Source organism: Anoplophora glabripennis, unplaced genomic scaffold (genome assembly GCF_000390285.2).
Source record: "Anoplophora glabripennis isolate ALB-LARVAE unplaced genomic scaffold, Agla_2.0 scaffold383, whole genome shotgun sequence".
NCBI classification, from domain to species: Eukaryota; Metazoa; Arthropoda; class Insecta; order Coleoptera; family Cerambycidae; genus Anoplophora; species Anoplophora glabripennis.
Window position 1 is genome coordinate 398,684 of NW_019416484.1, and position 14,102 is coordinate 412,785.

Here is a 14,102-nt window from a genome sequence, read left to right on the forward strand (position 1 = left end):
CTATCCCTTTAGTCCCAATTACCCAAAACTAATGTTTTGACAAATTAGAATAACAAAACTTTCCTGTTGGCCTAGAGAGTGAAACTCATAAAGCTGTCTGAGATGCAGGTCCAAAAACGCGCAAGGCGGGAGGCGACAAAGCGTAGTACGTCTGTGTGACCGAAGAAGTGGTACAAATGAATGGGCACCCCCGCAGGGAGGGTTGACTTTTACTACCACCGGGCAACAGGTGGCTGTTCGACTCTACTTACCCCGCTGACACATCCCCACAAGCCTATTAGTATCACCAGGAACCTGAAACGAAAAAGAAATGTCTTAATGTTGGTCATTTAGCCTAGCTTTGTTAGAAACATCGCAATAATTTGTTTATCAAATAGACTAATATCTATATAGATAGTGATCTCAGATCACTGATCTGTTTGCCTCTTACGTGTATAATAGACCTCAAATGGTAATAGTCAGTGGTTTTCGATCTAATCCAATACTTATTTCCTCTGGTGTGCCGCAAGATTCGCATCTAGGTCCGTTATTTATATACAGAGTGAGTCACGAGAAATTTTACATATTTCTGTCGCAAACAGAGTTCATTAAAGGGAATATCAAATGACCATTAATATCTTTATTAATATATACAGAGTGTTTGTAAATAAGTACGACATATTTTTGGGAGTGGTTGCCGGTTATTTTGTGAAAAAAATTCATATAAAAGTCGAAATATGCCGTTCGTTTACGAGATACAGAGTGTTTAAATTTTCATTTTTTATTTATTTTTATTAATTATTTCAAAGAGTTTTAAAGATATTGACTCGAAATTTGAAAAACATTTTGGAGAGATAAATGTGCATTTTTTGGAGTGATCCGAATATTTCTACTTGCCCTTCTCGTGCGAGAATGCCACAACTTTTTTAATAAAAAAAATGGTACGCCACTGACATTTTTCCCGTATTGATATTTTTTTAGAAATCCGTCATCAATTCTGAATGAAATTGGTCTCTTCAATTTTCTTCACAAAATACACCGTTTTGAGAAAAAAAAAATAAAACATTTTATTGCATGTTGTGTATTTTTAATTTCTGTTGATACACTATGTAGTAGGTTGCTGTCAATATTTCTAAATAAAATACAACCATCAAATTTTGAGTCAACATCTTTTAAAACTCTTTGAAGAATTAATAAAAATAAAAAAAAAATTTAAACACTCTGTATCTCGGAAACAAAGCATATTTTGTCCTAAGTTTATATGAACGTTTTTTCACAAAATAACTTCGGCAACCACTTCCTAAAATATTTTCCACTTAATTACAAACGCCCTATCTAGGGCCATTTAGCTGGCCTTCTACTGAATTCGTGTCTATTTAAAAAAAAATTAATTAGAAGAGTTCGTATGAAAAAAATCATTCTGTATATGATATTTTTTTAACGTAACTAGAAATTTTAAAAGTAGGCAAATGAAAGCTATGTATTTGACATTTTTGTCACACATTTGTTGATTATTTTACAAATAATCAATTTGATCAATGATCAATTTTGACTAAATTTTAAAATTCGGCTTAAAAGACAGCTATTAATGCACCTAACTATGAAAAGCAAACTTCTAATTGCAAATAATTAATTCTAAAAAGAACTGATTTATTTGAAATCATTCCAGTTATTTAAAAGTACGATTTTGGTAATTCACTGTTATTATTCCGTGTATTTTGTAGTAAATGCATTCGGGACCACGTATATAAGATTTTTTTCTTCAAATTACATTTTTGTTCCCGTCTAATATCATATTTTAAAAATTAGAAGCACAACTCGTGTATTAGAATGAGAAAACTTGTTTGAGTTATAGGAAATAACAATCGAGAGGGATCTATCTATATTTATATACAAGGCGATTTATTGGTCTGGAAAATACAAAGAAACCCTGTCATTGCTGCCTTTTTGAGAAATTGAAATACTCCCTGAAAGAATTCAAGAAAAACATTATTAAAAGTTAAAGTATGAAATTCATAAAAAATGGCATGTATATAGAAAAAACTCCGTATAAAATACAAATATCTTACAGGTCTGAAGATATGATGGTCTTTCATACTGTTAATTTTTGTAAAATTTAGGAAGCTTTCTATACAGTCTTAATGCAAAATTATTTACATGATCTTATTTTGAATTTTATGAGAACTTTTTCTTTCTTTTAAAAAATCTAACTTACTGATCGCCACGCTGGCATACATAATTTGCCAATAGTTTTAAAGTATTGTATATTTGATGCTCTCTAACTTTCATTTGAACATTTCTTTGTATCTCAAAAAATAACAGAGCAATTGTACTTTGACAACAAACTGACAGAAGCTGCATCTTTGAGACTATTTGCGCCAAAGTCTAGAGAATCTTACGACAAGGACTTGGAAATTGGAGATAGGGGTTTTCAGTTTTTTAATTGTACCTCGAAAACGAAGCAAAATTTCGCTATAGTTCATAGAAAAAATTATTTAGAAAATTGAATTTCCCATCGAAATGGCATATTTAAAAAATTTAAAAGGAAATTTTTTTTCAAAAAGTCGTTAATAAACAATTTGAAAAAAAGCAAAAAATTTGATTTGTTGATTTTTTTTACTTTTTTGCCTCTACTTTTTTTTGAGTAACGATAGGTATAGGCAATTGCTTAAAAAAAAAAATAGATAAGATTTCCTTCAAAAAAAGAGGTTGTACAGTATTTTTGGATGAGAATTGACTGATATATGGCCTCTCAAACTTAGCCAATTTTTCGATTTTCGTCGCGTGTTCTCATTTTTCTCAAAAAGGGAAGAATTCTTTCAAGGATTCATTACATGATTTGTTCGAAGGGTCATTAAAAATGAAAAAACCGCGGGTTGAAATTGAAAATAGGGTTTTTGCAGTTTTTTAAATATAGCACGAAAACGAAGCAAAATTTCGGTATAGTTCATAGGAAAAATTTTGTAGAAAATTGAATTTCTCATCGAATTAGCTTATTTAAAAAATTTGAAAGAAAAATTGTAATGCTAAAAATCGTTAATAAACCATTTAAAAAAAGTAAAAAATTAAGATTTTTTGATTTTTTTACTTTTTTGGCTCAATTTTTTTTTAGTAGAAGTAGGCAAAGAAAATTGCTGTACAAAAAAACTAGATGAGATTCCCTTCAAAATTATGCGTTTTCAAATTAATATTGACTGAGTTATAATAGGTCAAACTTAAGTATTTTTTAGATTTTCGTTGTTTTTAATATAAATTAGTCAAAAAAGTAAAAAAAAAATAAAAAATCGAATTTTTTTGCTTTTTTCAAATTGTTAACGATTTTTTTGCAAAAAATTTTCCTTTTAAATTTTTTAAATAAGCCATTTCGATGGGAAATTTAATTCTCTAAATAATTTTTCCTATGAACTATAGCGAAATTTTGCTTCGTTTTCGAGCTACAATTAAAAAACTGAAAGGGGTGCATTTCACCACTACCTCCAATTTCCACCCTCTAATTTAATAGCACTCCGCGGTTTTTTCATCTAAAATGGCCATTGGAACGATTCATGTAATAAAATATCTTGAACTTCATAGTTCCTTTTAAAATCCTATAATCAATAGCCTATTGTAGCAGCAAATATAAATAGAATGATGTCTCACAAAAAAATGAGCCCTTTTGGAATCCAATTTCATAACGCAACTTCTCATTTTAATATCAATACTAGTAAATAGTTAATTGTTTGATGCTGCTTTATTTATTTAAATCATAATTTTAGTTCACTGCTTCCTATAAAAATGTAGTTACTAGTATTGAAATTATATTAGTCACTAAAAACCAACTTACAAAACTGTAACTGTTTGGCAAATTACATTTTTTTAATGGTCGTAATAGTTTTAGGGAAAACAATTGGAAAACTTGCCTGGAAAATTGGAAAATTCGGATAAAACTGAAAATGCTTTTTTCTATTAGATTTTTGTATGAACTCAAAACCATATTCCACGATTCGAACGATGTGTATGCGTAAGTCTTTTCTTATTTTGTTCGTTATGGTCCTGAAAGAGTTTTCAGGAAAAAAAATCGGGACAATTACAAACGGAAGTCGAACTGGGAAAAAAATTCAAAAATCTAATTTTTGTTTGCAATCACGATCATAACTGGGCGATATGAACGACATATTTGATTGATTCTTTTTTTTGTTTTGTTGGTTATGCTTCCGGAATGGAAGTAACTTAATTGAATGTTTTAAATTGAAAAAAAAAATCTGGAAGATTTGAAGAAAAATTTGGAAAAACGCATTCCAGTCTAACGCATGTAAAATTTGCCATTGACGTACTTCTGAATTCCTCTTCAAATTGAATATCCATCGCTACAATCATTAATAGATACAATGGTCACTAGGAAATAAGATTTTTTGTCTCATTTTCACTTTTTTACACATTTCCAATAGCTTTTCACAAATTCACAAACCAATCACAAACAAATTTATTGAAATTTAGACAGGACAACGTCTGTCGGGTCAAATACTAATAATTAGATAGGATATTTATTTGTCCTGACTTAAACTGTTTTCAAACTGAATATTTAACAATCGGTTAATCGAAAAGTACACCCTTAATCTAGAAGGTGGACCAGGAAACAAAGGAAAGCAATTTCTAGCCTACTCTGTTACCGACAATTTAAATTTTTGCCGGGTGATAATCCTGTTGCNGTTACTAGTATTGAAATTATATTAGTCACTAAAAACCAACTTACAAAACTGTAACTGTTGGGCAAATTACATTTATTTAAGTATTAAAAGAAAATATGTGCAAATATTTTATCCTTAATACACAAATAAATCTATAAAAATAAAAATTAAATTCTATTCGTTGGTACTTGAGAAGGGCTGAACTAATTTGGCTATTTTTTTTAAATGGTTGTAATAGTTCCAATAAGGTTCTTCGGGAAAAAAAATTGGAAAAGTTGCCGGGAAAATTCGGAGTAAAAAGTACTTTCTTCTATTAGATTTTTGTATGAACTCAAGACCTTATTCCACGATTCGAACGATGTGTATGCGTAAGTTTTTTCTTGTTTTGTTCGTTATGGTCCTGAAAGAGTTTTTAGGAAAAAAAATCGGGACAATTACAAACGGAAGTCGGAAAACTGGGAAAAAAATTCAAAAATCATAATTTTTGTTTGCAATCACGATCATAACTGGGCGATATGAACGACATATTTGATTAATTCTTTTTTGTTTTGTTGGTTATGCTTCTGGGATGGAAGTAACTTAATTGAATGATTTAAATTGAAAAAAAAAAAAATAAAAAATCTGAAAGATCTGAAGAAAAATTTGGAAAAACGCATTCCAGTCTAACGCATGTAAAATTTGCCATTGGCGTACTTCTGAATTCCTCTTCAAATTGAATCACTAAGAAATAAGATTTTTTGTCTCATTTTCACTTTTTTACATATTTCCAATAGCTTTTCACAAATTCACAAACCAATCACAAACAAATTTATTGAAATTTAGACAGGACAACGTCTGTCGGGTCAAATACTAATAATTAGATAGGATATTTATTTGTCCTGACTTAAACTGTTTTCAAACTGAATATTTAACAATCGGTTAATCGAAAAGTACACCCTTAATCTAGAAGGTGGACCAGGAAACAAAGGAAAGCAATTTCTAGCCTACTCTGTTACCGACAATTTAAATTTTTGCCGGGTGATAATCCTGTTGCAAATATCTTTAATACAATGTTAACTAACGCACTGCCTACAACTAAGAGACAACACAATCGGACGATAAATTGTCTCGTGCCAATCCCCACGAAGTGCAACATGTATATCAGGAAATGAAGTATCTTTCTAAGAATAATTTATGTCAGTCCACCGAAGACGCTAAGTCGAAGATTCGTAACAAACAAACAGACGCCGGAAGTGTAGATTTAATATCACCTATAAATCAGAAAAATCTTGGCTTGTTTGATACATTATCTGAGGCAGAGCTGCGGAATTCACATTATTTACTACATTAATAAAGAAGTGCGCGAGAAGTGGCTCTTTCAGCATATTCGCGAGTAACGTAAGGCCTACAACCTGTAAGTTGACACCATATTAATGTGTTAACGCGTAATGTACAGAGAATTTACTTTATGGGAAATGCAAACGCTGCGTTGCGAAATAAGCTATGCTTTACTAAAATAGCTCCAGATACGAATAATGGGTAATTTTTCAGTATTACCACTTGTTTACAGGGTACTACCTATACACAGGGTGTATCCTAAGTCTATGTCATAAATTAACGGGGTGATTCCTTTTATGTTAGGCCCAAAAGCCTTAATAAACCAGGGCCCTAAAGTTGCTGGTTTTCAAGATAGAGGGCGTTGAAGTTTTTGAAAATATCATATTTTTTCAATTATTATAAGTTGTTTGACCTAGATTGATGAAACTTGGGGAAGTGATTTAAAAAATTAAAGGTTCGGTATATTTCTATATGAATCTGTCAACCAGTGGCAGAAATAAAGGGGAGCTTTTAAAATAATTTCTAATAGGTATTTCATGGTTACGAAAAAATTGAAACGTCAATAGAAAATGAAGCAGATTTAAGACAAGGAATCATAAATGGATGTCAGCAAGTCAGACAAATGTCATGTTGTGTTGCTGCCAATAGAGGGCATTTTCATTTTGCTGGCATTTGTCTAAATCCATTTATGATTCATTGTCATAGTTTTTCTGAGGGTTTTAATGACAAAGCTTCCCTGAATCTCCGCCATTGGTTGATTTGTATAGAAATATAAAATGTAATATTTTTCAAAAACGTCCTCTATCGTGAAAACCAGTAACTTTAGAGCCCTGGTTTATTAGGATTTTTGGGCCTAAAATGACCCAAGGAATCACCCTCTTAATTTATGACATATCCTTAGGATACGGCCAGTATATTAATGTACTTTTAAGTTTATGGTTGAATTTAAGACATCTACCTTTCGGCATAATTTGACATCCTTTAAAAAAAAGACGTTTTGAAAATACCAAATATTTTGGAAACTACACACAAAAACAGGATGAGGTTCTTGCTGTTCATTGAAGCAAGAAAAAATCTACCGTAGTCGAATAGAAAGATAGTACATATTTACAGGTGTTGAAATGTTTTGGATCACCAAAACTTTGAAATTTTTTACATTTGTTATTGCTATTTCACCATGAAAAAATAAATGCCACGTATTTCCAGTTCAAAATTATAAAAATATTATGTTTTAAATTAACATTTTCCAAACAATTGTCGCAAATCTTTTTCATGTTAAGAATTTTTTGTGAAAATTGTTATTATTAATAATACTATTGGTGCCTGTTTTTTAATGCCACATGTTGGCAGTGACAAATATATTTTTGTAAAAGTTATATCTGCTTCGACAAGAAATTAAACTAATTCAAACAAATTTGAATCTTTATTTAAATTTTTTTAATTTCTTTTAACATTTTCAAAACATATGGCATGTGTTTTTGTATTAATTACAATTAAGTGTATCATTTTTAGTTTCTATTCTGGATAATTATTTATTACAAGCTGTTTACTAGGTATTGCTGGTGTACTTCGATGCTAGTTGGGATATGCAGCTCAAAGAGTACTTGTTTCACGCAATATCAGCTGTTAGAAGTCTTGTCTTTGACAAACTTTTGCATATCTAGACTTCTGGTATCGAAGAACATTGTTTGACTTCATTCGATAAGATATTTTAGAACAAATATTACGAATTTATTTGAATTCACTTACCTAATAAAATAGAGTAAAACACATGAGATCTAATAATACAGTAAGTGTTTTTTAAGAAGTTTATTTTCACGTTCTTTTCTGTTACTGAACTATGCCAATTTTAGAAACGTCATTCTTTTTTAACATCGAAATAACAACATTATCAAATCATTAATATATTGCAAAAGAGTAGTTAATAAATTCTGTTAGAAATTAAATTTTCCATGTGTCAGTAGGTATACTTTTACAAATTTGACGAAATTCTGAAAACTGCATCTTGTTATCCTTATTAGTTTCGGAGATATCTTCAAATATACTGCAAATGTCAATAAAAAAACAAAAACTTAAACGTCAAAACTGCTATGATATACAGCATATTCTATTTGAACAAAAAAAAAATAGTAAGGTAGGTAACACCTCAGAAAATAATGCTTACTTTTTTTATTATTAATATTAATTAATCCCGCTTAATTAAAACAACATGTATTCCATTACTTTTTCTTTCGAGAGGTATTTCAACTTATCTAGAGAGTAGGTCGTATAAGCAAAACACAAGGTAGTTTAGCAGTTAATCGTCTGACACGCATGGCCATATCCCGTTTACTATTAGGGATACAAAATATTTTCTTTGGAAATCCAAAATGGTGTCAGTTTCAGTCAGTTCAAAGCCACCAACTAAAGGAATTACGCGAGAAAATTATTGAAGGTTTTAAAAATTTTTCTGTAAACTTTCCGGAAATAACAATTAAATTCATTAACTACTTCCTGCATTATCTTTCTGTTATGATATTTGATTGAGTCATACATCATTGATAAAAAGAGTTACAATTTATATGGTGTTGAAAACCAGCATTTTTACGTGCTTTAGTTTTAGATACAAAAAAAATCAAGAAGTTTAAACAAAAAGAATGGCAACCCCTATATTTAAAGTACAATATTCGCTTCCTTAGCCTTTGCTAAGAATCTTTTATCTGCCGTTGTCGTTCCCGGGCTAAGTTATGTGGAGACGGACCTCGTACTAGAACCCCTAGGCCCTCATTGATGTTGATGTCGATTCTTGTCGTTAGCAATAATGGTTCTCTGAAACGTTCCATAAGGCCTTACCTATTTTTGATCCATCTGTCTGCATAATAACGACCCTGACCATTTTCTGTTGTGATTATAAAAACCGTACTGCACGACAGATTTATTAAATAAGTCTCAGCCAGACATGGCTTATCCAATAAGAAGATTAAATGAAATCTATCTCTATGGGTTTTGCATATGTTAGTACCAAATAAGGCAGTCATGACAAAGTCACGATTAATAGCAAACTTGCCAGTAATAAAAATTAACGAAGTACATTCTAAAATAGGCAGTATATTTTTTCTTTCAACACAATATGTCAAAGCGATTTAAACCAAGGGTAGGAACCAATTTTCTTAAGTTAAATTAATGTAAGGCAAAAAAATCCTTTAGTAGCTAATGGTAGAAAAATATTGTTATTTCTCCAAAACTTTTTTATTGGGCAATGTCATTTAACAATTGATATTCTCAAATGTACGGCAGATGTAATTTTTTTCTTTTACAAAACAATCATTGTCCGGACACTATCACTCTCATCTTCGCCACTAAACCATTGGAGCACATCGGCACGAAACTAGAAAAAGCTTAAGTCCTTGATGATTCTCAACTTTTTAGTCGTTCAAAAATGCAGCACCCAACGTCTTGGGACACGAGGTTTTTGTCTGGACGACCACTGCAGGAATTATATTATAAATCTGACCTGCTGGGTCCGCTTCTATTTTCTACAAACGCACATAATTATTTAAAATGGAGCTGGGGCCATTGTAAAACTGTTTCATTGGGTAGATAACAAGTTTATTTAGAAAAGAAGACGGATAGTCAGGTATTTTATTACTGATAAATATATTAGTAACAATAATAATTTCTCTGAGTAGCTTAAGACATTAATAACAATAATTATTATTAAGATGACACGGTGCGAATAACAACGAATATAACAGCCATTGAAATTAATAAAATGTAGATTTTTTGTTAACAAAGAATTAATTTTGAATTTTTTTTATCATCCACGAAATTGATTGTACAGGCTGGTCCATTTTCGATGGGATTTCAGGGTATCTCAGAAACTACTAAAGGTATGATAAATCTGACACCACGTTCTCGAGCTCGATTTTCATGGCAAACTCGACTGTCAAATCAGAAATTTGCTATCTTCATTTGTTTTTGAGTTACAGGGCGTTTCTCATTATTGTGACACTTTTGAACATGTCTGTATCTCAGCTGTTAAATAAGTTAGAGTTAAACTGAAAACTGCTCAAAACTAATTCTTTGGCGTAAAATTGAATGCCGGTGTTAGATTTTTAGTAGGTCTTAAGATTCCGGAGTTATGACCCAAACTTATAATTTTTTAAATGGAAATCGTAGTTGTTTATGACCTAAAAAAATGGAGATTTATTTTGCTTTTCAGCAATATACTACATGCTATAGTTATTTTTCCAAACACAGAAGATACGGGGTGTTTTATATATAAATTCGATCCTTTTTTACATTTTAACATGGCTAGCTATGAAAATACAGACAAAACTATAATTCTTACTTTTACAAAACTCATATCTGTTGTAAAAATATGACGTTTATTTAAAATATATATTACAGATAAGAAAAGACAGAGTTTTCAAATTTTTATTCCACTTCAACTGAAGTTACAATATTAAACGTAAATTAAACAATAGTAAGTACCTACATCAATAAAAACTTTCAAAAATGATAGCTAAATGTTCAAATTACGGTCCCTCAACTGTCACACATTTCACGCATCTTCTGGCAACGCTTCGGGTAGCATTAAATGTATAGGTATTTGAAATATTATTAAAAGGAATTTTAAATATAATGTCTTTTAGAAAACCTCAAAGGAAAAAGTCCAACGGACTCAAATCAGGTAACCTAGCTGGCAATCTGATCGGTCCGTTTGTTCCTATCCACCTATCTCCTAAAATTTCGTTACTATTATATTATCACACGAGTATATGTTGTGCATTTAAAATAAATGTCATATTTTTACAACAGATATGACTTTTGTAAAAGTAAGAATTATAGTTTTATCTGTATTTTTATAGCCGATCATATTATAAAGGAAAAATAAATATAATTTATATATGAAACACCCCGTATCTCCCGTGTTTGTAAAAATAAGTATAGCATGTGATATATTGCTGAAAAGTGGAAAAAAATCTCTATTTTTTTAGGCCATGGTCAGCTACGATTTCCATTTAAAAAAATATAACTTTGGGTCATAACTCCTAAATCTTAAGATCTACTAAAAATCTAATACCGGCATTCAATTCTACGCCAAAGAATTAGTCTTGAGCAGTTTTCACTTTAACTCTAACTTATTTAACAGCTGAGATACAGACATGTTCAAAAGTGTCACAATAACGAGAAACGCCCTGTAACTCAGAAACAAATGAAGATAGCAAATTTCCGATCTGACAGTCGAGTTTGCCATGAAAATCGAGCTCGAGAACGTGGTGTCACATTTATCATATCTTTAGTAGTTTCTGAAATACCCTGAATTCCCATCGAAAATGGACCAACCTGTACAGTTTTAAACCAATATATGAAATACGATTTTCAAACTTCGCTGTTTTATGCTAAGTGAACTAACAAATCATATTGTTTTGTTACATAATTTGTGATTTAAACAATTCATTTAAACAAAAATTTGATTGCCTTTCTGTTAATAACTAACAATAATCTGTTAATAACACATTACACTTGAGTTTTCGCAGTTCTGGGAAAGCATTCTGACAGAATATGAAAAAAATAAACAGGATGTTTCGTGAAAATTGAGCAATAAACCATTTTCCTATTCCAATAGGTGTCTTTAAGAACAACAAAGCTGCAGTTGAATTTTACCCTTTTTTGCCTTTGTTTATTTTTGACACTGATATCCAACTTCAATTTAGAGACAAAGCATTTTAATCAGTTAATAGAATAACTAATTCTGAGAATTTTAAAAAATACACATAAAATTTGGGTCGGAGTAAAATTTCGAGGATCTAGCGCATGATTAAAATTTGAAACTATGGATTATTCATTATAAAATATAATAATACGTCCTTTGAGTGGCCAGAGAATATATAAACCGCATTGAGAATTAGTGTTTAGGTTGAAAGCAAGGACCTATCTGTTACATATTTCTATACCTAACTTATAACTATCGTAAATACATGTAAGCTTCGTTTTCACTTGCATGAGAAATTCTCATTTATCTCTTCATCAAATTTTATATTAGTCTACTCAATTCAAGAACCTATAAATAGATGGCATCTTTAAAAATATCTTCTGTCAGAAATTCACTTGCCACTCGGACGGAATATTTTTAAACTATTGTTTGTTTTACTGATTTATTAGCCTGAAAGCTTGATTTTTGACGTAGTACAATGAGATTCTTTTGGAATAAAATTCCGTGTGATTTGTATGAAACATGTGAAATGCACTAATATAAGACTGCATTCCTCATCCGGCATTCTCCTGATGCATCTGCATAACGTTAACAGAGGCACTAAATTTATGTTTACCATACAGGGCGATGAAAATGTGATAGCTTCATTACTGTATTCTTGGAACTACTGACATGCGAGAAATAGCAAACAAATATAGAAAAATTAGTTGGAACACAACTTTTTTTATTTTAACTCCTTATTTATAACGCATACCTTTCAGCCAATATACTTAACTGAATGAAATATTCGAATCATATTTCTAATGCAAGTGTAATGCATATTTAATAGACTGCTGATTGACGATGATAATCTGTCGATTAGGTCAGATACAATAATAGTAGCATATGTTTTACATAACAATTTGTCTTGGTCTTGGGAAAATAGCTCGCCCACATCAATTTCAGTTGCGGTTAAGCGAAAAATGTTTATTTGGCGTTGTTTTATGTAAATACTTGTAAATGTACTGTTGGGGAAGTATAAATAAATATGCGATTGCGTTGATATATGCAACCGCAAGTTGCGATAGTTTCAGAATATTATGAATTTAAGTAAAATTTGTGAAATAATAAGGTTTTGTTATAATTACTATTTAATTATTAAAAAAATATATTAGCCGTAAAAATATTTGCTCTGACATGAATTAAACATTGAAAATCTTAATTTTGGGCAATTTAATTGAATGTTGTATAAAATTTTCTTACACTTAATAACAAAAGGAAAAATTTTTGTTCAGTAGAAGGCTCTTAGATGTGTAATAAACAATTTTTATGTTACAAGCATCTGTTAATTTCAAGACATCGCTTATCCTATAAGAACATTAAATGAAATCTATCTCTATGGGTTTTGCATATGTTGGTATAAGGTAGTCATGACAAAGTCACGATTAATAGCAAACTTGCCAGTAACAAAAATTTATGAAGTACATTCTAAAATAGGCAGTATATGTTTTATTTCAACGACAATATGTCAAGCTGATTTAAACCAAGGGTATGGAACCAATTTTCTTAAGTTTAAATTAATTTAAGGCAAAAAAATCCTTTAGCAGCTAATGGTAGAAAAATATTATTATTTCTCCAAAACTTTTTTATCGGGCAATGTCATTTAACAATTGATATTCTCAAAAGGAAACATTTTTGTTCAGTAGAAGGCTTTTAGATGTGTAACAAAGATTTCAGATAAGCAATTTTTATGTTACAACCATCTTTTAATTTTTTTATAAGGTTATTCATTTACTGCTATTATGTATGGTATATTTTTTAGATTTATATTTTCATAAATTATTACAGTGGTGAAAAAGGATGTACTCTGAAGATTTTTTGAAATTTTTTTAGTTCTTACAATGGTGAATAAAATTTGTTCTTCAATACAAAATAAATTAAAAAAAGTTTTTGTCACTTGAATTTTGTTAAAACTGTATGGCAACACTTTTGTATCACTTTCTTCGCTTTCCACCAGCGGCAGCGCACAAAAATCGAAGAAAATTCGAAAATGAAGCAATTCCTCGAGGATTGAGACCCAAAAAAATACCAAAAAAAGGTACTACACAAAAAAGTCAAACTTACCCTAGTCCATGGTCGGTCATATCGACCAGATCTCCCCCAGTAGGGGAACCACACTCACACTATCCTATGTAAGCCACACACGCGGGACCGCGCGTCACTGAGCATCCAAGAAGACCTCCGTCTCAGAGAGCCGATTGCCGACCACTTCCACATTCCCAGCATCCTGCGCGGGGTCCACCACGTACCACAAAATCCCCCCGAACTCCCCCGGGGTTCGCCAGAGCCCCCCGAAACTCGGCACAGCCACCCCTTGGGGCGTCCCCGATGACTGGCCCAAAGCACAGCCGGGTAGGCCCATCCAGGGGGTGTGAATTTTCAAATCTGGCTTTTGGCGCCGC

General features: G+C 31.1%; 1 protein-coding gene across 1 annotated transcript in view; it reads right to left on the bottom strand.

Moving 5' to 3' along the window:
- The window catches only part of LOC108909457 (collagen alpha-1(IV) chain), a 43,519-nt gene extending 29,646 nt beyond the window's left edge, over positions 1 to 13,873 (bottom strand). The window contains exons 1-2 of the mRNA XM_023454680.1: positions 13,765 to 13,873; positions 252 to 294 (exon numbers count right to left, since the gene is read on the bottom strand). Of these exons, the coding sequence (XP_023310448.1) occupies positions 252 to 294; positions 13,765 to 13,784 (63 nt within the window). The 5' untranslated portion in view covers positions 13,785 to 13,873. The remainder of the gene's footprint in view (positions 1 to 251; positions 295 to 13,764) is intronic.
- Between the last annotated feature and the right edge of the window lie 229 nt (positions 13,874 to 14,102).